Source organism: Pundamilia nyererei, unplaced genomic scaffold (genome assembly GCF_000239375.1).
Source record: "Pundamilia nyererei isolate P.nyererei 1_Seehausen unplaced genomic scaffold, PunNye1.0 scaffold00013, whole genome shotgun sequence".
NCBI lineage: Eukaryota > Metazoa > Chordata > Actinopteri > Cichliformes > Cichlidae > Pundamilia > Pundamilia nyererei.
This window is the reverse complement of record NW_005187414.1, coordinates 527,709-551,557: the sequence shown is the minus strand read 5'-3', so window position 1 is coordinate 551,557 and position 23,849 is coordinate 527,709. Positions and strand designations below refer to the sequence as shown.

The 23,849-nt window shown below is 43.9% G+C and overlaps 2 protein-coding genes across 4 annotated transcripts in view; one reads left to right on the top strand and one right to left on the bottom strand.

The window, feature by feature from the left end:
* Positions 1–5,714, top strand: part of znf395b (zinc finger protein 395b) — a 12,620-nt gene extending 6,906 nt beyond the window's left edge. For all 3 annotated transcript variants that reach the window (XM_005724795.1, XM_013908738.1, XM_013908737.1), the window contains exons 7-9: positions 3,820–3,912; positions 4,084–4,190; positions 4,840–5,714. In XM_005724795.1, coding sequence (XP_005724852.1) covers positions 3,820–3,912; positions 4,084–4,190; positions 4,840–4,951 — 312 coding nt within the window. In that variant the 3' untranslated portion in view covers positions 4,952–5,714. The remainder of the gene's footprint in view (positions 1–3,819; positions 3,913–4,083; positions 4,191–4,839) is intronic.
* Positions 5,715–7,328: 1,614 nt separating this feature from the next.
* pnocb (prepronociceptin b) overlaps positions 7,329–23,849 on the bottom strand; it is a 25,387-nt gene continuing 8,866 nt past the window's right edge. The window contains exons 2-3 of the mRNA XM_005724794.1: positions 18,127–18,382; positions 7,329–8,248 (exon numbers count right to left, since the gene is read on the bottom strand). Coding sequence (XP_005724851.1) covers positions 7,595–8,248; positions 18,127–18,264 — 792 coding nt within the window. The 5' untranslated portion in view covers positions 18,265–18,382 and the 3' untranslated portion in view covers positions 7,329–7,594. The remainder of the gene's footprint in view (positions 8,249–18,126; positions 18,383–23,849) is intronic.

The window sequence follows — 23,849 nt, the reverse complement described above, 5'->3', positions numbered from 1 at the left end:
ATAACAAGTGTCAAAGAGCAGCTGTTACCTTTAAATCTAACCTCAAATTCAAATGTTATTTGTCACATAAACGATCATACGCAGTCCAACGTGCAGTTTGTTGCTGTGCAGTTCCCGATCAGAATAAAACTAAAATGAAAAATCAAGTTAAAACTTTAAGGTGTGCAAATCAGCAGTGAGCGGATTGACAGTGAACAGTCAAAACAGTTACGAGGTTATCATTGAAGTGCATGTATTTGTTATTAAGTGTACAGTGATGTGATGTGAGAGAGACCAGACCAGATACATGTTGTTATTCAGTGAACGTGCAATGGTGTGTAGAGATATGTAGAGTCCAGTCCTACAGCCGGTTAGCGAGGAGAGAAGCTCCTCCTCTTTCTCTCTGCGTCGGCCTTATGCGAGCAGAATAGTCCATTGTTGGGATGGGGGAGGTCTTTCATGATTTTCCTGGCTTTGGTGCTGCACCCCTGGTGTAAATAGACTCCAGGTCAGGCTCGTCTGTCCTGCTTCGTGCTGTTCCCATACCAGGTGCAGATATTTCCCGACAGGATGCTTGGATGGTGCAGGAGTAGAAGTTCTTGAGCACCTTCTCAGGTAGGTGGAAGTCTCTGAGTCGTCTGAGGAACAACAGACGCTGCAGGGCTCTCTTCACCAGAGTGTTAATGTGACCATGACAGGTCCTGTGTGATGTGAACACTCGGGTATCTGCAATTGTCTACTCTCTCCACTGATGATAGTGGCTTGTAATTTCTCACCTGCTTTGTGCTGAAGTCCACAATCAGCTCCTTAGTTTTTCTGATGTTTAGGAGAAGGTTGTTCTCCAGGTTCCTGATCTCCTCCAGGAAGGCCTTCTCGACATTATGAGAGATCAGGCCCACCACAACAGTGTCATCAGTGAACTTAAAAATGGAGGTGTGGTGTGACTTGGCTACACAGTCGTAGGTGTGCAGTGAGTCCAGCAGGAGGCTTACAGCACAGCCCTGTGGTGCTCCAGTGCTGAGTGAGGGGAGACTTGTTTTCCCAGCCTCACTGATAAAAGCTGTATCATGTAAAGAGGAGAAAGAACATATGTATGTTTTTAGACATGCAGGGAGTAAAAATTCAATGGTGTCAGAAGAAAAAACTACTCAACTAAAGTACAGATTCTTGAAAATTCTACTCGAGTAAAAAAGTATTTGTACTTCATTACTTCCCACCTCTGGCGTCTGTAGATGGAGGAGTCCAGTTGTAAAACTGGGAATCATACCTGTCTGCCTGTAACAGTGAAGCTGGCCCCAGTATAAACGTTTGCTTTTCGATGCTTCGACGTCGTGTAAATGGTCTTTGCAGGCCGTTCGAACGAAATCATTCTGACTCTGTTTAGCTTCAGGGCATTTTCTTCCAGTCATGTAAGTTTTGTCACAAAATACCTGTTCAGCTGGCTATAATTTCAATAATTACTTGTTTTCTTTGCTGAATTGGAGTTGACAAGAAGAAGGCGGCGTTCTGGGGAATGAAATTGTTTGAGGGCAATGTAAGGAGACAGCGCGGTCCTTGTTAGCATGAATTATTGAATGTCAGCTGCAGATTTAGTGCACGAGCACTGGAATTCACCTTCTAAATGTCACTTTTTCCCACTGGCCTCCAGGAATTCTGGCTCTATGTGGAAACAGAAGCAACTGTCTAGATTCCCCTTCTGCGAAATAGCTCAGCTGGGACGTGAATTCATTTTACTGCAGTTTTTGTGCATGCGTCTCGTGTTCCGTGGTCACGGTGTTGTTGCAGACGTCCTCTTTACCCAAGGCCCCCAAGCAGATCCCCTCTCTAACGAATCAGTGAGCTACAACTTTGTTTATGCATCACAAAGCAGCACATTTCACTGGTGACCTGCATTTACCCTGTACCACGAGCCTATAAATGGATGCTTTGTGACAGTGAGAGACCAAGCTGTCTGCTTGCTCGCTTTCCCAAGGAGATGAGACTAACCAGCCTGCAAAAAGCAGAAAAACACCACATAACATCTCCCAGTGCAAAAGTGCGGTGGTTTAAACCTGATGTACACATTCTGAAAAATGTTCCTAACAGACCTTTTTAAAAAAGCAATCGTTGCTTTAGTAATGTTAGGCAGTGTGTCAGTTTGTGCCACATCTGTCTTTCTTCATGCAGGCAGACACTCGAGTGAGAGTGGGTTGAACTGCGGGTCGATGCTGTGTTTCTGTGTGTCACAGCTGCCGGCGGCTCCACATGTCTGTCCACAGCGCTCCACTGACACTGGCCTGTTTTTTCTCTGGTGGTCACGCCCACTGTTACTGATTGGGTTATCGCCGTGGATTATCATCATAATATTTAGCCGTGCAGATACTTCCTACCACCTCCATCTCTCAGTGGGATGTGAGGCGATGCAAATACGCTTTACCAGAGGGAGTGGGAAGCAGCTTCGTCGGAAAAGATGGTTTATCACGTGGAAGTTTAGTTGATCGTTATGGGGGAAAGTCTCAAACTGGTTATTTTTGTAACTATCTGGCGCCCCAGCTGATGTAAAAATTACCTGCTTACACTCAAGTGCAGTGTTGCCAACTTAGCGACTTTGTCGCTATATTTAGCGACTTTTCAGACCCCTTAACGACTTTTTTTTTTTCTAAAAAGCAACTAGCAACAAATCTGGCGACTTTTTCTGGTGTTATTGGAGACTTATTTATGACGGCTTTTTGACGTGAAAGGGCGTGTTGCTCTTACTCTCAACAAGCAGCGGTGCTGCCGTGGGCACCTCACTCATGCTAAAGCGCTCACGGGCGGAGGATAGTCCTCCCCCCGCTGTAGGAGATGATCACGCCTCCAAACTGCAAATGAACCGCGCATGAGCGAAGCCGCTGCTCCGCACTGACTGCAGTCAGTTCTTCTTTTACTCTTATGCTGTTTTGTGGATCACAAGGTTTAAAAATACTTACACACACGCACACAGTAACTCCACCAGAGCGCCTATCTCGGGTCACTTTTGCCGGTCCAAACCCGGATAGAGGAGCAGGGTTGGAATTGTGACATTAAAAAACAATAATTGCTAAAATAAATTTACTTTGTAGTTCTAAATAAACTCTAAATGCATTTAGAACGTTTTTTACTCACTTTATGTCTCTTCCACGATGTTATTTCTCTCTCCAACAGCATAGGTTATTATTATTATTGGTCATTATTATTATTATTATTATTGGTCATTAGCATGACCAATTATGCAAATTAGATGATGTCATTTAGCGACTTGTAGGACAGCCAATAGCGATTTTCCTTACTGAGGAGTTGGCAACACTGCTCAAGTGTTTGGAAGCCAACCAAAGTTCTCTTGAATTGTCATAATAGAGAACATGACATGTTGCTGCTAGTTAGTCAACTTACCTTCTTTATGACAGTGATGGTCAAAGCTAGTTTGGGGTTTAATGGACTGCTAGCTCCATAAGTGTTTTACACATTTCCAGTTGAAATATCTCTGGTTTGATCCCAGCAGGAGCTACAAATTCCTGATTTTTCTAGCTGTTTCCACCGTGTTTCTAGGCTTCATGCTACTTTAACATAAACTAAACTAAGCTAACCAGCTGCAGATAGTTGATGACAATTAGGTCGTTCTCAGGTTGGAACCATGTTGGACGAGAAAGGTACACCAGATGGGCGTCCAGAGGTCCGTACAGTAACATTTTTAAACCTCATTTAAAGTGATAATAGGCTGTAGTGTAGTGTGTTCATGCCTTTTCTGCTCAACTCTGCTGCCCAACATTAAACTTTTTATATTAAGCAGTTTGAGATCCTGCACATGTGAAGAATCTGTCTGTCCTTTGTTGCGTCCCCCAGGCCTGCAGCCCTGTCCTGTCTGTGGCCCCCAGAAGCCCTGGCAGTCATGGCTGGACCGCCTCCACCCCTGGCCTCAGCCACAGTAACACTCCGGTGGGTCTTTTGTCTGCCTTTACATGTGTCTTTACATATAGTAAGGGTAAGGTGGGAGCATTACCATGTCCAACATTTGATACTGTTGCACTCATAGTGGGCAGGGGGCCACACTGTCTAACTCTTCCACCAGAGGCCGCTGTTGTGCCTAAGCTTTGGTTGTGTCCTCAGATGGTGAAACCTCGCTGTCGGTCCGTCAGCGTCGGAGAACAATGGCTCCAGCAGAACAGGCTGCAGCCAATGAGTGTGTCGCCCTCCTGCACTCACTGCTCCTTCAGGTGAGGCATTCATGATGTTAACATTTAAACATTTCTAATACTCGGCTTCTTTGTGTGTAGTGCTATTTTAAGCTAATGTGCATGTTAATTCAGTTCAGTTTTATTTATAAATGTCCAAATCAGGGCAGTTGCCTGGTAGTACTTAGTTTTGTAAAGTAAAGACCCTGTAATAGTTCAGAAAACCCCAACAATCAGACCACCCCCATGAGCCAGCACTCGGCGACAGTGTGAAGGAGAAACTTCTTTTTAACAGGATGACAAGGCTCGGGGGGCTTAAGTTGGGCGAGCTTTAAAAATTGTTATTGATGATTGATGTTGATCGCCTCTGTCAGTGCGCCCCAGGGCAGCTGTGGCTACAATGTAGCTGCCATCACCAGTGTGTGAATGGGTGGATGTAGTGTAACGCGCTGTGGGGTCCACAGGGACTCAGTAAAGCGCTATACAGATACAGGCCATTTACCAGTGATGAAACTTTCTGATCCTACGTTTTCAGTTTGGCTGCTTACAAATGGAGCTTTTTCTGTTGATTGTAGTATCTGTCCTCTGCTTACATCACATTTCCATGGCCTTCCTGCCTAGAAAAGTTTTTGTCTTTATTTGTTGCCCCTTTTTTGCCTTTCTGACGCTCGCGACTCGTTTCTCTTTGCAGGAAGGGCCGCGGGGAGGCCAAGAAGTGCCGCAAGGTGTACGGGGTGGAGCGCAAGGATCAGTGGTGCACCGCCTGCCGCTGGAAAAAGGCCTGCCAGCGCTTCCCGGACTAGAAGCAGCCGAGGCCATGGCGAGAGAGAGAGCGTGAGAGACGTGGATGGACGGATGGATGCGTTACAACAAGAGACTTTTATCAAAAAGAGAATATAAATCAGGGCCCGAGAGCCATCAGCTGTTTTACATGTGTGTGTTTTTTTACTTTCAACTTGTTTCGTTTCTTTCCTAAAGGAATGCTTCTGGACTTTTTCTGTATCTTTGTATCTTGATCCTGAAAACTGAAGTCTGCGATGGTGCTAACTGTTGACTGACTTTGACCTACGTGATGTGCTAAGCCTACAATACTCTTTATCCAAAGGTCATATTACTACTCCTGTAGCTCCACTCTATTAGACTTGGCTGTTTTTGTTATTCCGATCTTCTCTTCCAGTGGTGACACAGTGGTTATGATGTACATTATATTGTGTGCTCTGAGTTACGTACGAGTATTTTATACTGTTTTTTTTAATTATAATTATTTTAATCGTCTGGTTCAGCCCATGAATTGGGCAGATATTTTTTTTATTATTATTTTCATGTTTTTGGCACTTTGTTGGAATATAAACTCACGAGAATAAGCTAAAAGTTCTTTCCATGAAATGGATTTCCTTCCTGCCCGTGTGTTGGCGTACGACCAGTGTTAATGGCTCTGTTCCTTGAAGCCGTCACGGCAATGGGACGAGCGTGAGGGGAACGAGTTTGCAATAGCAATAAAAAAAAGAGGAAATATATTGTCAAACACATTAAAAAGCACTGAGAGTTTGAGCTGCTGTCTGTTGTTCTTGTTGTTCTGCACGACAGTCCACGAAGGAAATGCCAAACATTTTATTGCCACCATACAAGACTCAGAACAATGGTGTGATGGTAAAAATGTGCTGACATGTACGCGTGTTCACAAATTCCCATTTCTCTTTGAGAAATGCACGTGCACACCTGCATCTTCTCTGCAATCAGCCACACACTGCAGAAACGATCAGCACCGTCGGGAAAATCTATGAATATGCAAAATCACGGCTGAAACAACAAACACTTCCTCCCAAACAGCTGACGTGCACAGTTCATCCTCTCTGCATTAAGTGGATGCCATGAGTCGTTTCCTTGGACCTCCTCTCCTGTCTCACCGTGCAGTAGATGCCCAACGATCCCTGGCAGTTTCATCCTCCTGCGCTTTAAATGGCCGTGAGGAGGAAAACGCCTCCGGGTGGAGAAGTGTTTGAAAGCAGGAGGAGGACTCTTGTTTCTTTGTTTGCTTTACTCCTGAGGTCTGCTGCCTCATTTTCACAATTAAAGCTGGAATTGCTAGTGGGTGAGCTGGGTTAACATTTGAAATCCAGGTTTAAGCCATAAAAGAGGGAGAATTTATTAGGAGTCTCTTTGAAAAATGAGAAACTACTCCTCCTATTTGTTCATAATTACAGCTCAGATGCCAACATACTTGGTTACAGCGACTTTAACAGAGCCATGAACCACAGTTCTGATCCTCCGCCTCTTTGTAACCGGAGGATGTGATGCACAGACTCCCGAGACGAATAACTTTCATGTAGCTCGTCTCAAATTTGCCTCAAATCAAAATATACAGAATATCTCATCTTCTATTCTCAGACTTGATTCTCACAAGTGAAACCAAAAAGGAAAGAATTATTGTTGTTATTAATTATTATTACTGGACACTACCGTCCTTCTTTACTCAAAAATGTTTACTATTTATTTGTTTTTTAATGTTTTATGAATTTATTCTGTTAGCTCGCCGTTTTATGTTAATTTGTACTTTCAGTCTAACTCCTGGGAAAAGGGCTCGTCCGTAGACTTCCACATCCGAGCCAAAGCCAGCATCCAAGGCCAGCGTGATCGTTCCCCGGACACTAGAGGGCAGTATTGTTCCACTGACAGCAGAGCTGATGGTCATTTCTCAGAGAAACTCATGACGGGAGCAGTTTGCAATAAAAACTTCCACCTTATTGCAGAAATAACAGATTACAATTGAAAAATACTTTTTACTGTCAGTGTTAATAAAGCCAGAGTCCAGAAAACCAATTTATCTCATTGTGTTTACTTAATTAGGTTTCTAAGCAGGGAATTCGATTTTTATATCATTAATTAATAGTTGGTGCTTCAGCAGTTTCACCGTCTGATATATAAAATCATCTGATCTTGTGTCTGCTCTAACTGGGAAGCTGAGCAGTTAGCAGCTGTGTAGCAGCCGAGTATTCCTAAATCTAGGAATACTCGAGTATTCCTAAATCTAGGAATACTCGAGTATTCCTAAATCTAGGAATACTCGGCTGGACTGTGAGGAAAACAAAGTGCTGCCTTCATGTTCCAGCCAAACATGCATCAAAGTGCTTTCCACATCATTTTCAAACTCTTCAATTAAACCAGTTCTCCAGTCTCATTTGGCCACTTTTTATTATACCGACACACAAAAATATATTCAATTGCACTTCTCGAATTCTTTTATTTCACAGAATGGCATGTAAATGTGGTTAATAGGAAGGACATCACGGTCAAAACATTCTTTGTTACTTGGAGACACGAAGTGAGGCGGGGCAAGATGGCGGAGTCTGTTCTTCTGATGACGTCACAGTTCAAACTGGAGTGAGCTGCTGTGGGAAAAAAATGGTTGACAGGTTGAGGTAAGCAGAGGCGGCGCCCCGGAAGCGTTACAGTTTGTGTTGCCGCCACAGGCGGCTCATGGGGATGGGGTTGAATCTGCCGCTGCGGTTGCTCCTCATGCCCAGGTACTGCCTCAGCAGCTGGTTGACCCGTTTCTGACTGTTCCATTTGCGGGCAGATTTCCGGACGCCTATGAACCCGCCGTAGCGCTTCTGTAGCGGCCTCATCGATGAGCCCAGCAGCTTCCTGTATGCGTGGCGCCCCCTCTGAAAGCCGCCAAAGCGTTTGGATAAGGCGATGCCCTCTGAACTCTCACCTTCACCGGCCTCTAGCTGGCCATCGCTTTCCACGTTCCTCTCCTCTCTGGGCTTCTGCTCTTCATCCGTCAGACTGAGATCCAGACTCTGCAGGCCCTCCCCCTCCTCAGAGGATCCCAGCAGCGATGAGTCATACTGGACGCTGCGCTGCTCGAAGGGTGTCTCATCCCGATCCCCCTCTTGGAAACGCTCCGCAGCTGTCGACTGCACCAGTTCACTGTCAGAGTTCAGGTCGAGAGAGGTCAGCTCCAGCTCCTCTCCCGTTCTCTTGAAGAGAGCGCCTCCTTCAGAAAGTGTAGGATGGAGCGATAGCTTCACAGCGTGTTTGCATACGTCCCACGTCAGCGAAGAGGAGATGCGACCCTCGCATTCCAACAAACACACCTGCAGAGGGAAGAGAAACAGTGACGTGGTGAGGCGATCCGAAGGGGTCTTTTTGACGTTTAACTGATGAAAACACAACAAAGATCCCAGAGACTTTGAAGTCCCCTAATTACTTGCAGTCATTCAGGCGATAATCAGGCTTAAGAAAGAAGGTGACAGTGAGGATGCTGAGAATATTGGGCTGGCAAATAATTGCAGGTGTTTAGTCCACACACCAGAGCAACGTGACGGTCGAACGTAACGGTGCTGACAAGGCCTGAAGTATCTCCGTTTTCTACAATCACAAATTTTCTTTCCTTAGAACATAAATCATGGAAAGGACAAATAACGGAGCAGAGAGCAGACGCTCTTATTTCAAGTCTAACACACATAAACTGTCTGTCTGTCTGAACATGTGCGTGTTCCCATTGATCTCTTACTGGTTGTTTCCTCACATTTCCTACATTCGAGCGCTGCTTAGCAAACATAGCAGTGTGATATTTCTGACCTGATATTTAAAGAGTTTTAGCTAGCACTGCTGTTATAGTTGCTAGTTGTTAGGAGTAGTGGTAATTTGGATCATTATATTTATTCAAGCTTAAAGCTACGAGCAAAGAATCCTACAAAGAAGGATTGTAAGGTTTCCTGGGGTGAGACGGTGCGCTTTGTACTTCTTTAGAGAAATGCAGAAGGACAGCTTTTGCAAAAAGGATGTAAATGGCTGTGGTGACCACATGTTTCAAGAAGAAGACGGTTTTGAATAAGAGAGGAAGGCGCACAAAGGTGCAGTCTGAAAGAGATAAACTGCAAGGTGGTGTAAGGGGTGGGGTAGCTGGGGTGCATTGGATGGCAGCCTGCAGCATGATTCTGGACGAGAAGGGGAGGTGAACCTGGTGGTTGACTGAGGAAGTGCGGGGAAGAATTCAAAGGAAGAGGTAAGCAGAGAAGAAGTGGGCTAGTCCTCTGAGGCTAGACGTGCGACAAAGACAGAGGTGGCAAAGGAAAAGGCTCAGTGAGTTTTATGTGAAGCTGGAGCCTAACGAGGGAGAAAAATTAGTTTATCTCGGAAACTGAGAGGATGGCTGAGGAATGCAGAAGAAGCGTAAAAATAGAGCTCCAGAAGGAAAACACTTGATGAGCGATGCCAAGAAGAGTTGTTGAAGCTACGTTAAGTAGAGCGGTGACAGTCATTACACCAGAGCTCTTCACTGTCTCTCTTTGCTGTTGGTTCCTTTTGGAGCATTTCTAACAGAACATCAAACTAAAACAATGGTTTGCTGAGTCTGTTACTTAGCACTAATTAGCACTAGCATGTTTCTCGGTGCATTTTATTAATTCAGCTAGCTAGCCAAGCTAACTAACGTTAGCTGATGAATAACTCTCCAAACATTTTAAGGTCACTTCTGGCTCTAAAAGACAAACCCTGCGCTGCCTACACCGCTAATGCTGAAGCTTCAAAATGAGGAGTGGCTACATCCACCCATTATGCTGCCTTTGAATATGACACACGGTACATGTATGAACATGTTCACGGGGAAAAAGCTGCCTTTTGTGGCACAAAGTTAGATTCATGAGACAGAAAATGATGTGGCCCATAAACGAGAGTCAGGTAATAATTATGTGTTTTTTTTGACTAGAAGCTGAACTGTTTATATTACATCGAGTGAATTCAACTATTTCTCATATGAAAAAGTCTGATGAGACTAATGACTGCTTCCCGAGTCCCCGAGCTGTGAAAATATGCACTGAGTTTATAGTCAAAAAGAAAACAAAATGTAAAAGCTAGCCAGTCATTTTAAGCAAATAGCTTTTCTTCTAGTCAAACAGCCAAACACAAAATAATTGTATGGCCATGATTTTATGGCATTACTATATTAGTTTTAGTGCAGGCGTCAGCTCAACTAGCCTCCTTTTAACCTTGATGACTCGGGTGTCACAGAAGTTAATGGGCCTGGTTCCTGCTGTGTTCAGCATATATGATCTGCGAATGTGACACATCCATAATTTGACAAATGTGACATCGACTATTGCAAAATGATTGACAGCACAAAATTGGAGAAAAGTGCGAGGCTGTTTGAAGGACAGCAGGTAAATTATGTCTTTTGCTGACAACTATTTATTTCCGAATGACTCTTCAGCTTCAAGACGTTGTTTCCGCTCCTAAAGATTTGGAACTGAACTTTTCTGTATAGAGTGAAGTTTGTCAGCGCTGATTTCCACCTCGTCTTAATGACTTTCCTGTCATAGTCGTGACGCTTGATAGTCTGACTTCAAGGACCAATGAAGAACATTTGAAGTGCATTTAAAGCTTTTTTGATGCAACAACGGCTTTTCTTGTTTAGTAAATCCAAATATATTTATCACCTATATTTTGCATCCATATATGGCTGACAGTAGGTCACTGTATTCTTCTCTTTCACCCTTTCCCAAACTCCCAAGCTTGCTGATTTCAGTTTGAGGTAAGAAGCAAATCCCATTTACTCGTCAAATCTCGCTCAAACGAGATAAATTGCATTGTTATCAGAAACCTGCTCACATCAAAGGAAGCAGAGAAGAGGGAGTTCTGCTGTGAATCTATCAACAGAAATTAATTATCCATCGTAAATGAAATGAGCGCACCAGGGGATTCTCCGCAGCGGATCAATGGAGCAATCTAAAGGAGTTTATGAGCGTCAGGAAGTGCGTGCATGCACACAGTCCACGATTTATATACTCGTGAGGACAAGAGGATAAAACGGTTGAGGAAATTCTCCAAGAGGAGCTCGCTTCAAAGGCTTAATTCTCACAGAGGAGGTGGGTCAGGGCTGGCTCTTAAATACAGTGTTGAGATTTTGATGTACTAAATTCTTTGAACTGATCAGAGAAGCAGCAGAAAAGCTCCTACTTTGCTACCTAATCTTGGGGTGGACAGATCAGGCCATGTTATGAGCCAGCTTGTGCTCACAAGCCATCTGCAAACATCTTATCAAAAGAGTTGTTCCTGTGAGGAGTGACTGATAATGGTGTACGTGACGGAGAGCCAAAGAAGTCACACTTTGCCTGCTGTGTGATGTAGTGCACAGATCCAGTTCTTCAGGGAAGATGTTCAGGTAACAAAGTCCCGCTGAAGAAATCGAACCAATGTAAACCTTTCCAAAACGTTTCCATCAGGGTGACGATTAGCGAAGGTTATCGCTATCAATAGTATATCAATATATCATATCATCAAAGTTGATATGAAAAAAGAGAGAAAACAGATGAAAGAGAAGGACTACACGATCTGTCAGCCCCAGAGGAGAAATTCACTGCAATTTAAAAAAATCCTGATTCTCCAGCAAGGAAATGTGAGGAATACGGGAAGGTCCCAGCCTGCACCTTTATTTACTGCATGGTTTTCTTTACATGTGATTGTATTGTAATTCTGAGTATTTGTGATTTATGGTAGTAATATAATATAATATAATATAATATAATATATAGGGTGAAGGTGACGGTGGTCCCCGTGGTAATCGGAGCACTCGGTGCGGTGACTCCCAAGCTAGGCGAGTGGCTCCAGCAGATCCCGGGAACAACATCGGAGATCTCTGTCCAGAAGAGCGCAGTCCTGGGAACAGCTGAGATACTGCAGGACCCTCAAGCTCCCAGGCCTCTGGTAGAGGACCCGAGCTTGAAGGATAGAGAGAGAGATGTGTGTGTGAGAAATTCTTAAGTGAAATGTAATATTCCTGTATGAAAAAGCAGCACTATTGATGATAATTTGTTTCTTGAGTTTCCACCAGTAAAGCCATTGGACCCAGCTTGGCTGGAGAGCTAACCACCTGGGACACCACATGCTGTGCAGCAAAGTCAGAACAGCTGTGCAGTGTAGCATACAAACCACTGCTGGGACCAAGAGCAGAGCTGTTCACCTTGTTCTGACTGTTTTGTGTAAAAACACTTAAACGTAGGCTGATAGCATACAGTAGCTAACTTAGCTAATGGTCCAGTTCTAACAGGGAGTGTGGCAGATCTCTACAATGTTCAGCATGAGGCCCCCAGGCCTCACAACATCTCTGTGCAACAATCAAAGGTGCGTCAGGAACCAGCTGTGGCTGTTTGCAAATACGCATAAGGGAAGCAACGCCCACACTTCTGTCGAGCAATGAGACAGAGTAATGATTTTAACTGGACGAAAGTCTGGCAGCTAATGACAAACACAGACAAAGTAACCCTGGTTACACTCTCACCTTCACACAGCTGAACTACAAACGAGAGCAGGCAGGAAACTCCGTGACTAAGAGCCACATCACAGGTAATTAGCACATATGTAAACAAAAGCTGGCATTTTAAAAAATGACAGTAAGTAATGAATGTGGTGGTAGAATCTGTGTGTGTGGGTACGGGCGTGTAGGTGTGTGCACAAATAAATCAATGGGTCCTGACATTATAGCAAACAGCGGCGGCCTCACGCACACACTCTCAGTCTGGAGTGGGAGACAATGGAATTGCTCCGTGGATTCCATCTGTGGCTCAATGGGATGGCGGCAAACACAATGAGGTGCTGATCAAATGTGTCAGTCAGCGATGTAGGCCCAGGCTGATGATACTGAGAGGCAGTCTATTACAACTTCCAAAAAGGTCCCAGCTGTCTTTCCTCTGCATCATTATCAGCTAAATTAGCCGTCCTACAGCTATTCGTGGACACCCACCGACTATTTTTACCCACTGATTTTTCTCAGACTGCTTGGAATGAGATTCTGTGCCGCGTGGAAATTTTGGGTTCAGTTCAGAGAACGATCACATCCTCCCACTGTAGAGGCCGGGATTTCCTGATGGTCACAAAGAACTGCACAGGTGCTGTAGGTACTCACAGAGAAGCAACACTAATCCCTTCTGCATAAAAGTGTCTCCATCATGTCACCGTCACTGTGCATTGCGTGGCTTTCTTTAGTTTTAACCCAACGCTATGAGAGAAAAATAATAGGAAGTATTTTTTTCAGGTTTTAGGATGTTATGTTAGTCTAAGTCTGGCTCTTATGACCCAAGATATTTTGTTTGGCACTAACCACCCATTATAACACTAATTGCCATTTGTGCATTGGCACAGAAAGAATATTGGCACTCTGCTCTGAGACCTGTCCACACAGGAGATGATAAGCACTTCCAGCATAAAGAGTGCTGTCTGTCTGTCTGTCTGTCTGTCTGTCTGTCTGTCTGTCTGTCTATCTATCTATCTATTGTGGGATTATAATAGTATCTTATGCTATGTTATACCCCTAATTAAAGATTGTGAAATTATTATGTAGTTTTAGTTTGTAGTATTCTCCTGAATTAGAGAAAGGTGATAACTGTTACAGTTATTAGGGTTAGCTGAGTTATAAGAAATACTGTTTTCAGAGAGTCAGGACTTTTTCTGATAGTAGAGGAGACAGAGCACATTCCACGGGAGCTTCACCCCCACTGTTGTTGAAGGCAGACAAAATAGGGAGCCAAGGCCATAAGTCAGGCTCACTAGGAGTTAGAAAGAATGTGAATGTTTAGGTTTTTACGATTAGGTGGGGGCCACTAGAGGCTATAAGAGTTTGAGTAACCCTCCACCAGTTTGAGATTTGCTGTGTCCCTCTGCATGCATGTCTCCCCATCCAGATGGTTTATGCTCATAAAGTGTTGAATTGTATGGAATAAAAGATTGTTGATTGAGCATTTATACACCGAGTATCCCCCCTAATTTTGGTATGATCCGAGCTCAGGCACTAGGCGACGGAGCACAGCATGTGAGCGAGGGGGGAGAAGCTGCTGCCTGCGAGTTTGCTGTTGGAGAAGCGCAGACAGAGAAGAGCTGAAGTTCGACCAAGTTCCGAGGCAAATCATTCGTACTGTACAAATAATGTTAATATGACGGTGAATCACAAAAGATTGATGTCAAACTGATCACTTGACCCATATTACTTTACTTGCTCTTCGAGTGAATCAACAAATGGCGAAATGAAAAGCCGAACAACAACAATGCTGTTTCTTTAGAGAGTCTCAGCTCACATGTGTGTTTAGTTCATATTTTCAGTTGTTTCTCTCCACGGCTAAATAAAGCACAGAATCGGTTTGAGTTATGTACTGATGAACACAACAATGGACATAAGGAGCTTCTTTCAAAGAAAAAAGGTAGATGTTATTTTATATATTATACTTTGTATGTTGTTCAGTATATTTCTATGCAAAACAAGAGGAACAGAGAGGGAGAGAGAGAGGAGGACAGAACAGGGAGGGAACAAGAGCAGGTGACACACCTGTTAGTCACATGTTGTTTGCCCAAACTCATCAGAACATGTATCCAGTGCCTAGTGTAACGTTTTAGATTCCGTTTGTTACTTTTCAAATTCTATATTTATTAAGTTTTGCAGCTTGTTTGCACAACAAGGCTAAATAATTATTGTACTTTGGTAGAATTAAAAAATAAATGTAGTGCAGGTCTATGATGATTTTTAGTGCTGCTATCATCTAGTTCTGATTCTGGTTCTGTCTTGGTTAAGTCCTCAGTAGTCCTGATTTTGAACTGTTGTAGTCCTGTTTTAGTTCTGGATCAGTTCTGGGTCTGGTTGAATTGGGGTTTAGTCCTCGTGTCTTGAAACAGCCCCGACTTTGTTCTGTCTCGCTGCTTAATTAAAAAGTTAGTTTAAGGTGTCCTGCATATGTGACATATTTTTTCCTACATGAAGAGATTCTTTTTTGAACAAAACTCAAAACAGCCTCCCCCCCATCCCACATGCATACTACCCTTTACGGCTAAGCCCCGGGTGTATAAAATGTCTGGCTCCGCCTCTGGAGTCAACAGTATCCATTAGTGGTGCAGCGGATTACGGTTGATCCGAAATCCGAACCGATCCCACTCCACGGTTCGGTACGCACGCGATCTGAAGATTCGAAAAATAAAAATAAAAGTACGCGTATGGTGGCGTGGTCAGTCTGTCCAGCGGTAGTTATAGCCAGCGATAGTTATAGCCAGCGCTAGCGGTTCAAGTGGAGGAGCAGAGGAGTTTGCGGTATTTAAGCAGCCCTTTGCTGCCCAGCCCGACCGGGCAAAGCTATTACAGAAGCTGCTGGGGTGTTTAGCTGCAGACGGGAGGCCGTATTCTGCTGTGCAAAACAAGCGGTTTAAACTACGATGAACGTGCTTGAGCCACGCTATGATATCTCGTTGCGCGTCCACTTCAGTGACAAGATCGTTCCAAGCATGTATGAGCAGGAGAACTTTAAAGTTATGGCTGAACTGTCCCAACCATCTTCTGTTGCTCTAACTACAAATGGGTGGAGCTCCAGGTCAACGGAGAGCCACGTGACCGTGACCGCTCGTTATATCACAGCGGAGTGGTAGATACAAAGCCCTGCACTGCCCTGTAGATTACATTAGATTAGATGAAACTTTATTTATCCCTCGGGTGGGTTCCTCCGGGAAATTCAGTTTCCAGTAGCACAGCACCGACAGAAGTTGCAGAATGTGAGCAGAAATATACCAAATATACACATTTATAAATACAGAGAATACAAAAGGGATAAATAGAATAAACAGGAATAAGAATACAAGGGAACAGCACATTTCAAGTATTGTGAGTCTATTACACCGTTGGATATTAGCAAAAACTATTGCACAGGGAAAAGGCGCTACAGCTACTTGTTCCCCCCTTGTTTCCCCTCCCTCTCCCCTCCAGCGAGCAGTTAAACAGTTTGATGGCGTGTGGGACTTTTTAAGTCTGCTGGTCCTTGACTTTGGGAGAAGCAACCTGTCACTGAACAGACTCCTCTGGTTGTTTATGGCCATGTGCAGGGGATGCCCAGCTTGGTCCATAATGTCCATATTGCACCTTAATTTGTTTTTATATAAGTGAGTGGAATGAGTCTTCAGTTGTTTTTTAATAGGCAAAAAATACTTAAATAAATAAACGGCGAGTCAAATTTTTGTCTTTTTTTCTATTTTTGCTGATCCGAAAATTGATCCGATCCGTGACTTAAAACCGTGATCCGATCTGAACCGTGAGATTTTTGAGCCGTTGCACCACTAGTATCCATGACACACAACGTAACGTTTGATAATGCGTCATGTGCAAAGGCATCAGCTCCAAGAGCCGTGCTTGGAGAGTGCTTTGCAGCGACTCCGAAGAGTCGACTCCCATTAAGCGAGAGCCGGCTCCTCACTTAATTTATCCTCATTTTTTTTCACATAGAATCATTATGTGAAAAACAGAGAGGGTGAGAGACATGACAGTCAAGTGCAGTGTGTGTCTGTCCTCTCAGTGAGTGACACAGTGGACAGCGGTGAGGAGGGCTGTGCGAGTGCATCGCAAAAACACATAGATATGCCCGACACCCGTAAACAAAACAGCATCTGGCTGCAGTTTAAAAACTTTTTTGTCTCGACTTGGTCTCATGTTAGGCGGTCTTGACTACAAGTCTACCATGTACTAAATAAAAGTGGGAGGGAGGGTGGGGCACGAATACAAGAACGAACAGCTGGGGGGAACATGTGTAGATGAGAACTGGAAGGAGCGTTTGGAAATTCAGATACTTCAGTTCTAAACTGGTCATAAGTGTGAATGTGAGCTTGGCTGGTTGTCAGATATGTCCCCACATCATGATTTGCAGAAACTTCAGTTATCCCCTGATGTTCATCTACCCAGACAACACAGACAGGTTCACTCGGGACAGGCACAGAGGGACGAGGAGTCACTGAGCCACACGTCCACACTTCACCAGTTAGTCTGACATGCCTGGGTTTGATTCTGAGCAATGAGGCAACAGAAAAATGACCGAGCCACACGAGGCTCCAACCTAGAACCCTGTCACAGTGATAACCACTGCATAACCGCCCTGCTCCCTGCACGTCCTTTCCCGCAGTTTCAGCCCGCTTGCTTCTTCCCGTCACCTGTGCAGGTAATAAAGTAATCAGCAGAAGCAGCTCCAGTGTCAGCACTGTACAAAGTGGAACATGGTGTCATTCATCGAAACTCTGCATGAGCTGGTAAAAATCCTGCAAACGCACACTTCTAGAAGACTTAGAGACTTAGAGCTGTTTATTGTCATTGTGCAGTTTCTTGCACAGCGAAATTGGGTAGCTGGACCACAAAGGTGCTAAAGTAAGAAGAAGAGAAACCAATATACAAGGAAGGCGGAAAATAAATAAATAATTAAATAAATAGAATAAAATAAAAAACAGTGTATATGTATACATATGTGAGTGGAACTATATACATGGTGTATGTGGAGGAAACATCGAAACAGACTGGGACCAAAATAATTACACAGAACATGGAAAGACTGAGATATTGCATATAGATGATCCACAGCAGTGTCAGGGTGGATGTGTTGGGGAAGTCTTTACACACTCTTAGCTTGCATTAAGAGTTCTGACAGCCCGGGAAGAAGCTGTTCTTTAGTCTGTTGACTAATAATAATAATAATAATAATAATAATAACTTTATTTATAAAGCGCTTTCAATGTCCCTTTGTGACATGAAATCTGGATTTCTACTATTCTTAATTATCGTTGCCACCACAATTCTGCTCTGCATGAAATATTTTGGATGGATGTTTTGGTGACTGATTGAAATATGCTTCATACCTTAATTGTTGTGAAAAAATAAATATTCTTGCTGTTTTTGAGGTGAAAACACAACAATGTAAATGGTTGACAGCACACAGAGAAAGCTTATGCACAATGACAACCAGACAACGCAAAAACACAACATTAGTAGTTACATTACAGAGCAAACAAAGCACACACAGGACCATCGAACTGTACACGATGCGTTACAAAGACACTCTAATCAATAACTCACTGGATCACCATCATGGCCCCATCAGGGTGCTGATGGCTTGCTGCAGCTGCACACATGCGCCGCGGTGTTGACATGCATTCACACAGAATTACAATGATACACACATGTGCTCACCATGGTGTTGAAGGTTTGTTCCAGCTGCTGTTGCTGCAGGAGCAGTCCACAGGCCATACATTGCCCCTGACAGTCGCTGCATCCAGGGGTGAAGAGACATGCCAGCAGGACCACCAGGCACCACAGAGGGATCTTCATCGCTCAGCGCACCCAGACAGGCAGCGACAAAGAGGAGCCCAGCAAACAGAAGAGTTCAAAACAAGGAGTCAGCAGCTGGAGGATCTGGGAGGTAAAAGCTGTGGGATCTGGGTCCAGCCTGCAGGGAGAGAGAGCGGACAGACTGACAGGAATACTGCATGAATTCCAACTCGCAGGGATAATTTGGTGGATTTGGCCGGTTGGTGGTGGGAGAGTGTTCATCAAATAACAGGAAATGGACAGTGTGGGTGGAGAGAGAGAGAGCACAACCTGAGGCAATAAATGATAAAATGGGCAATTTCCAGTGGACAGGAATCATCCTGTGCAGGCTGGAGGGTTGGATCGCAGATCGAAATCATACACCGCAGGCTGGAGATTAGTAAGAGCCCATATGTGCCTCCACAGATTAGCTTGAAACTACAACACAGGTCATTTCCTGAGGCAGCAAGAAATCCGCACACAACAGTGATTGGACGATGATAAAATGGGCATTAGAGTCAATGTTGAGGCAAAAAATATGCTAGCAGTGAAGAAATGTGTGACAGGACGCGTGCGCAGGCTGAGGAAGAATAACCGGTGAGATAGACCCCATCATCTGGTGTGGGCTCTACCTGTCTGACCCCCATTTATTCTGCCACGCACCACCGAATCAGCCAATAACAGCAATAACAAAGAGAAAAACAGAGCAGCATAGATTGCTGCTGCTGCTTGATAGAAATATTCCACACTCTGTCTGCAGGCTTAAAGCCGGCACCCAAGGCCCTCATGCTCGTGTTTGCCAAACTATAAACGTTTAGGAAACATGTTCTCTGTTTTTCACATATTAACAGCTTTATTGCTGGAGCTGCTCAATCTGTTGACCTTAAAGGAGAGGTCAGAGGTCAAATAAGAAATACTAATAATGAAGTACTTGCTATATATCGACGATACACACCACACTTGTAAGAATCACAGTTTGTAAATTTGTCAGATTTCCCACCAGTAAATCTTTAAGGTCAACTCAGGCTACGTGCACACCGGCCCGGATAGATTAGAAAACGGCGTTTTTGTCTGAAAACGCTCCGCGTCCACGTTTCAGTCGTTTTCACAGACTTGTGCGTCCACATTGAAACATCTGAAAACACTTACGTACCAGTCCTGCGCATGCGTGAAACGCAAGAAGATTCGGCCTGCCTCATTTCTGTCTGCGGCTTATTTACTTTCCGGCTCGTTGAAATGTGGAGGAAAAGCAGCGAGTTTTTAAATGGACTCACAATGAGCTGGAGTTGTTGCTGCGAGTAACACAAAAGCACAAAGTTGCAAAAGCGAGTGAGAGTTTGAAGAAAAGCTCTCTGAAGCACGTGCAGACTGATGTTAATCTTTAATAGGGCTGTCAGTAATTGGTCACATGACTGCATCACATGACTAACACGCGTCATCGTTTTAGAAACTGCGTTTTCGCTGTCCACACTGCGACGCGACAGCACCGTTTTGAAACGTATTCGTTTTCAAAACACTGCGTTTTTCCTCGAGGAAAATGTGTCTCGGTGTGGACGGGAGGCCAAAACGGAGAGAAAACGATGCGCATTAGTGTGGACGTATAAGGTCTTAAGATGCGAGCAAAGTTTGGATTGTACACCTCGATAAAATGTTACCAGGATTCAACCTCTCACGCTATTACGTTTCCAGAGAGAAGGACACGTATGCAACCAAAAAGATAACCTGCTTAAAAACCTTACAGGTGTATGAAACTGAAGGGGAGCACAGAACCACACAGTCATGTATGTGAATCAGCAGAAGGGAAGGAGGATATTAAGGACGTTCAGCCGTTTTCTCGTGCTATTAGATGCGCTGCTGGTCTCAGTCTTTAAGTCTTTACTAGCTGTTTGCACGTGCACGATTACTTAGGGGGTCGTGGAAGTTTGGGGAAGGTGGCAGACCTGCAGAGCAGCCAGAGTCACAGAAGACTGGGACGATGTTCCTCTCCCCGGTGGGTCTCCTCGGTTCCCATTTACAAACTAAAAGAAGAGGAAAAGTCTACCAACTGTGTTCAGACGCGTTCAACAAAATCAACAAAATGAGCCAATATTTTTCTTAAAATGATCGATTTTTCCCGTTAGATATGTTTTCTGTGTTCTCGTGTGAATAGAGTGGGAATCACCGCTTTCTCTTTTTATTTACATTTTAAACAGCGTACCAGCTTTGTGGGAGTCGGAGGACAATATTAGCGTTTCCACTTTGTTACATTTCCACTCGTAGTCAGCAGCATCTGAAAGCAGTCATGTGTGACTCCAGCCCATTTACACAAGTAGAAATGGTTTTATGGGAAGTCATTAGGGTAGCTGTTTGTTTGCTTTGCAAAGATCACTTGGTCGCCTGCTGACTAAGCCCATTTCAGATAGTTAGGCTCTCCTGTAAGCAGCTCTTACTAACGAGTAAACCAGGAAAATGTGATGGCGTCGGCCTTCGACAGGCGTCAGAATCACAAAGATCCACCTTTCACACATTAATTATATTCAAACAGCGTGTTCATGTGAATACTGTTAAAAGGGGTTTTGTTCACATCATTAATAATAGTTGTAGTGAAATGTTTTGGTAACTAGATAATGGACCGCCACACATTCAAAGGCTCATTAAAAACATTATTATAATTTTTAGCTGGGGCCTGAATATCTGTGAGGTCGAGCAGCGCAGCATTACATGCAGATATGCAATCTATGTAGAGCAGTCCCAGTGTTTGCACCGTGTCAGGACAGGGTTACATAAGGTCAACCCCGACGCTGCGGCGTCACTCGTTTGAGTCAGGACGTTTCAAACTGACTCAAAAAGCCTTGAAAAGACATTTTGTGAAGAAGCTGTTTGCAGTCAGAGCCGCACTTCGACTCATTGACAAACACATTTACAGCCTGAACAGAAAATGTTTGAGCTTCCTTCACATGAGGGGTTCTGAAAAGTTGATGTAACGAACGCCGCTCGGGGCGTGCAATAACCCACGTGTTGGCGAACGGGCGCACCAAACGAATTTTTGAACTATGACAAAGATGCTTTCTTCCCCACACGGTGACTTGCTTTGATTTAAAGTCGTACAGAAATATTTGAGATCAGTATTTGATGGGGGGTTTTCCTGCGCCTGCTTGGTGGTGAACAGGCTTCCTAAAAGCTCTGATGGGGATAAATTACCACCACTCCTGGCTGCTTTGGCCATTTTGAATGAAGGCTATTACTTTGTGGATATTAACAATTAATGGACCGGGCGGTCTCGAGATTTGTGTAGCAGATGTAACAGTGAGCTGGCTGTAAAGATTTGCACGGATCGGCCAGTCACAGGCGTGATTGCCGTCGGTGTTTCCTGCATCACCTGGACACCTCTTCCCCCCCCCTTCGCGCACCCCTTAATGCCCTGCAATTCGTCTCATTAACAAAAAGTCCAGCGCCGTTATTTGCATCTCTAAACAGGTTTTAGGTGGAGTACACACACGTTGTATATGCCTCAAAGCGTAGTGTTTTTTATGGTGTCATTCCCGTACTGTGGTCACTTTCATATCGTTTGCTTCTGGTGGGAGCTCATGCATATGCGATTTGTGTGTCTAAAATGAGTTAATATTTCAGCAAATGCAGATCCGGTGCAGCCATGTGGAAATGCACACAGAGTTAAGCAGTGAGTTCAGATGTGTGTCGCCCTCTCGTTTGCACACAAGCCTACGCAGCAATGTGTTAAACGGCTTTGAGAGAACTGTTGTTGTGATTCGCCACCATATTAAATACCAATACAGTTTGTCTTAAGATCACAACGTACGTTAATACATCACCAAACAACTGTGCGTCCAAATGAAGATTACCATTCAGGATCGAGCCTGTAATAATAGTAATAATAGTAATAATAGTAATAATAGTAATAATAGTAATAATAGTAATAATAGTAATGCAAATTTAATACAGGATTTACTTATTAACGGAGCTCTGCTCACTGAAGATCGGTGGGGGGTAGAGGATCTTCATTTAACTGATGAAGGCTGAAAGCAGTTAAGTCGAGTGATGAGCAAAGTGAGCGAGAACAGGGTAGAGGGTAGGGCTGCCATTCCTCCCCACTGAAAGGAGTCAGCTGTGGGAGGCGGCCCTGTAAGGGGACCTGCACCCAGATAAGCAGATAGAATATATGACATCGATTAGCTAGATTGTAATATCATTTTGTGCAGGCATTTGTGATCCCTGCAGGATAACCTTTAATCCCACAAAAAACATAAAAACCTTTAGTACTTGACTGTTTTGTGAACTTCCTGACATTGAACCTCACAAAAATAAAACACCTTTAAACCACTAAAATGGCTACTGGAAACATGATGTTTGCATTTCTTTGGGACAGCTGTGGACCGCCTAAAAAGACACCATGAATTAATCTGCAGCAGTCGACATTAAAGCATTCCCGGTGTGTGTGGACCTGCCACTGTGCCCAAGAGCCACAGGAGTCTCAGCTTATCCACATCTCAATCACATCAAACTCAATTAGTGTGACACTTTGAGCCACGGACCACCACCCTCCTTTCTCTGCCTGATTTTCTGTAATGATTCGCTTCTCCATCATCCAGTTTAGCCACCTATAATTCTGAATACTATTTTAGTTATCCTCAACATTTCATATCATTTCCAGAGAAGGCAGTTAACGGGGTGCAGGGGGAGGATATGCACAGTGCTGACGGGGAGGCTAGGCCCCTACACAGCCTTTTCCCGACACCGCTGGAGCCGGGGAGAGAGTCGTATTCGAAAACAGGGCTTCATCGTGCGTAAATATAAAAACCTTGGCATTCTTAACGAACGCTGACATGAAAGCAAAAAGAAAATGGGCTTTAACGAAGGGGCCTGACGTCCCTGTACTTTTCAGATGATTCTTCCCATCTCACTGAAATGAATGCTTTTACCCAGTTCTTTCCAAAACATATATTGTCCTGAGCTTCCATTAGAGTTAACTAAGACCCTGAAAGTCTTACGTGTCCTCAAGAGAAATGTTTTTCCCTTTGAATCAGAGAGGAAGCAATCAGAACATAAAAGGGCCACCGCTCTCATGCATTTGCTTTTGTTATCTGAGTACATTTCTTGTCAGAGCTGAAAATGAACAATCAGAAACATCTGCGGTAATTTTTCTACCAGTTTACTGTCCTTAAAGAAACGTAATGAAAATCATTAAGGGCAGCGTGGAGGTCAGAAACAGGTGAGTGATCTGTTTTTTACTTTTTTGTTGAAGGAAGGTAATCAAATTGTTTCAAAGAGCAGACAAGTGCCTTTCAATGTTGTTTCAGCCCAGATCTTTTTTTATTTTAGGCTGTTATGAAATGTATTACTTCAAAAACAGCTCATAAAGGTGTATTTAGTTTTACATAACGGAAAAAAGAAGTGACAGACTTTAGTTTTATTTATTCATAGACTTCATCAACAAGGATGGACAACACTATTTTCCAAGTTAAGAGCCATTTTATGCATGAACTTTGTGAGAATCCGGTCAGACTGGCTATGTGTGAATGCACCAGAACACATGCAAAGTATTTCAGGTGTTCCACCCATCCATCAATCAATCCATCCATCCATCCATCCATCCATCCATCCATCCATCC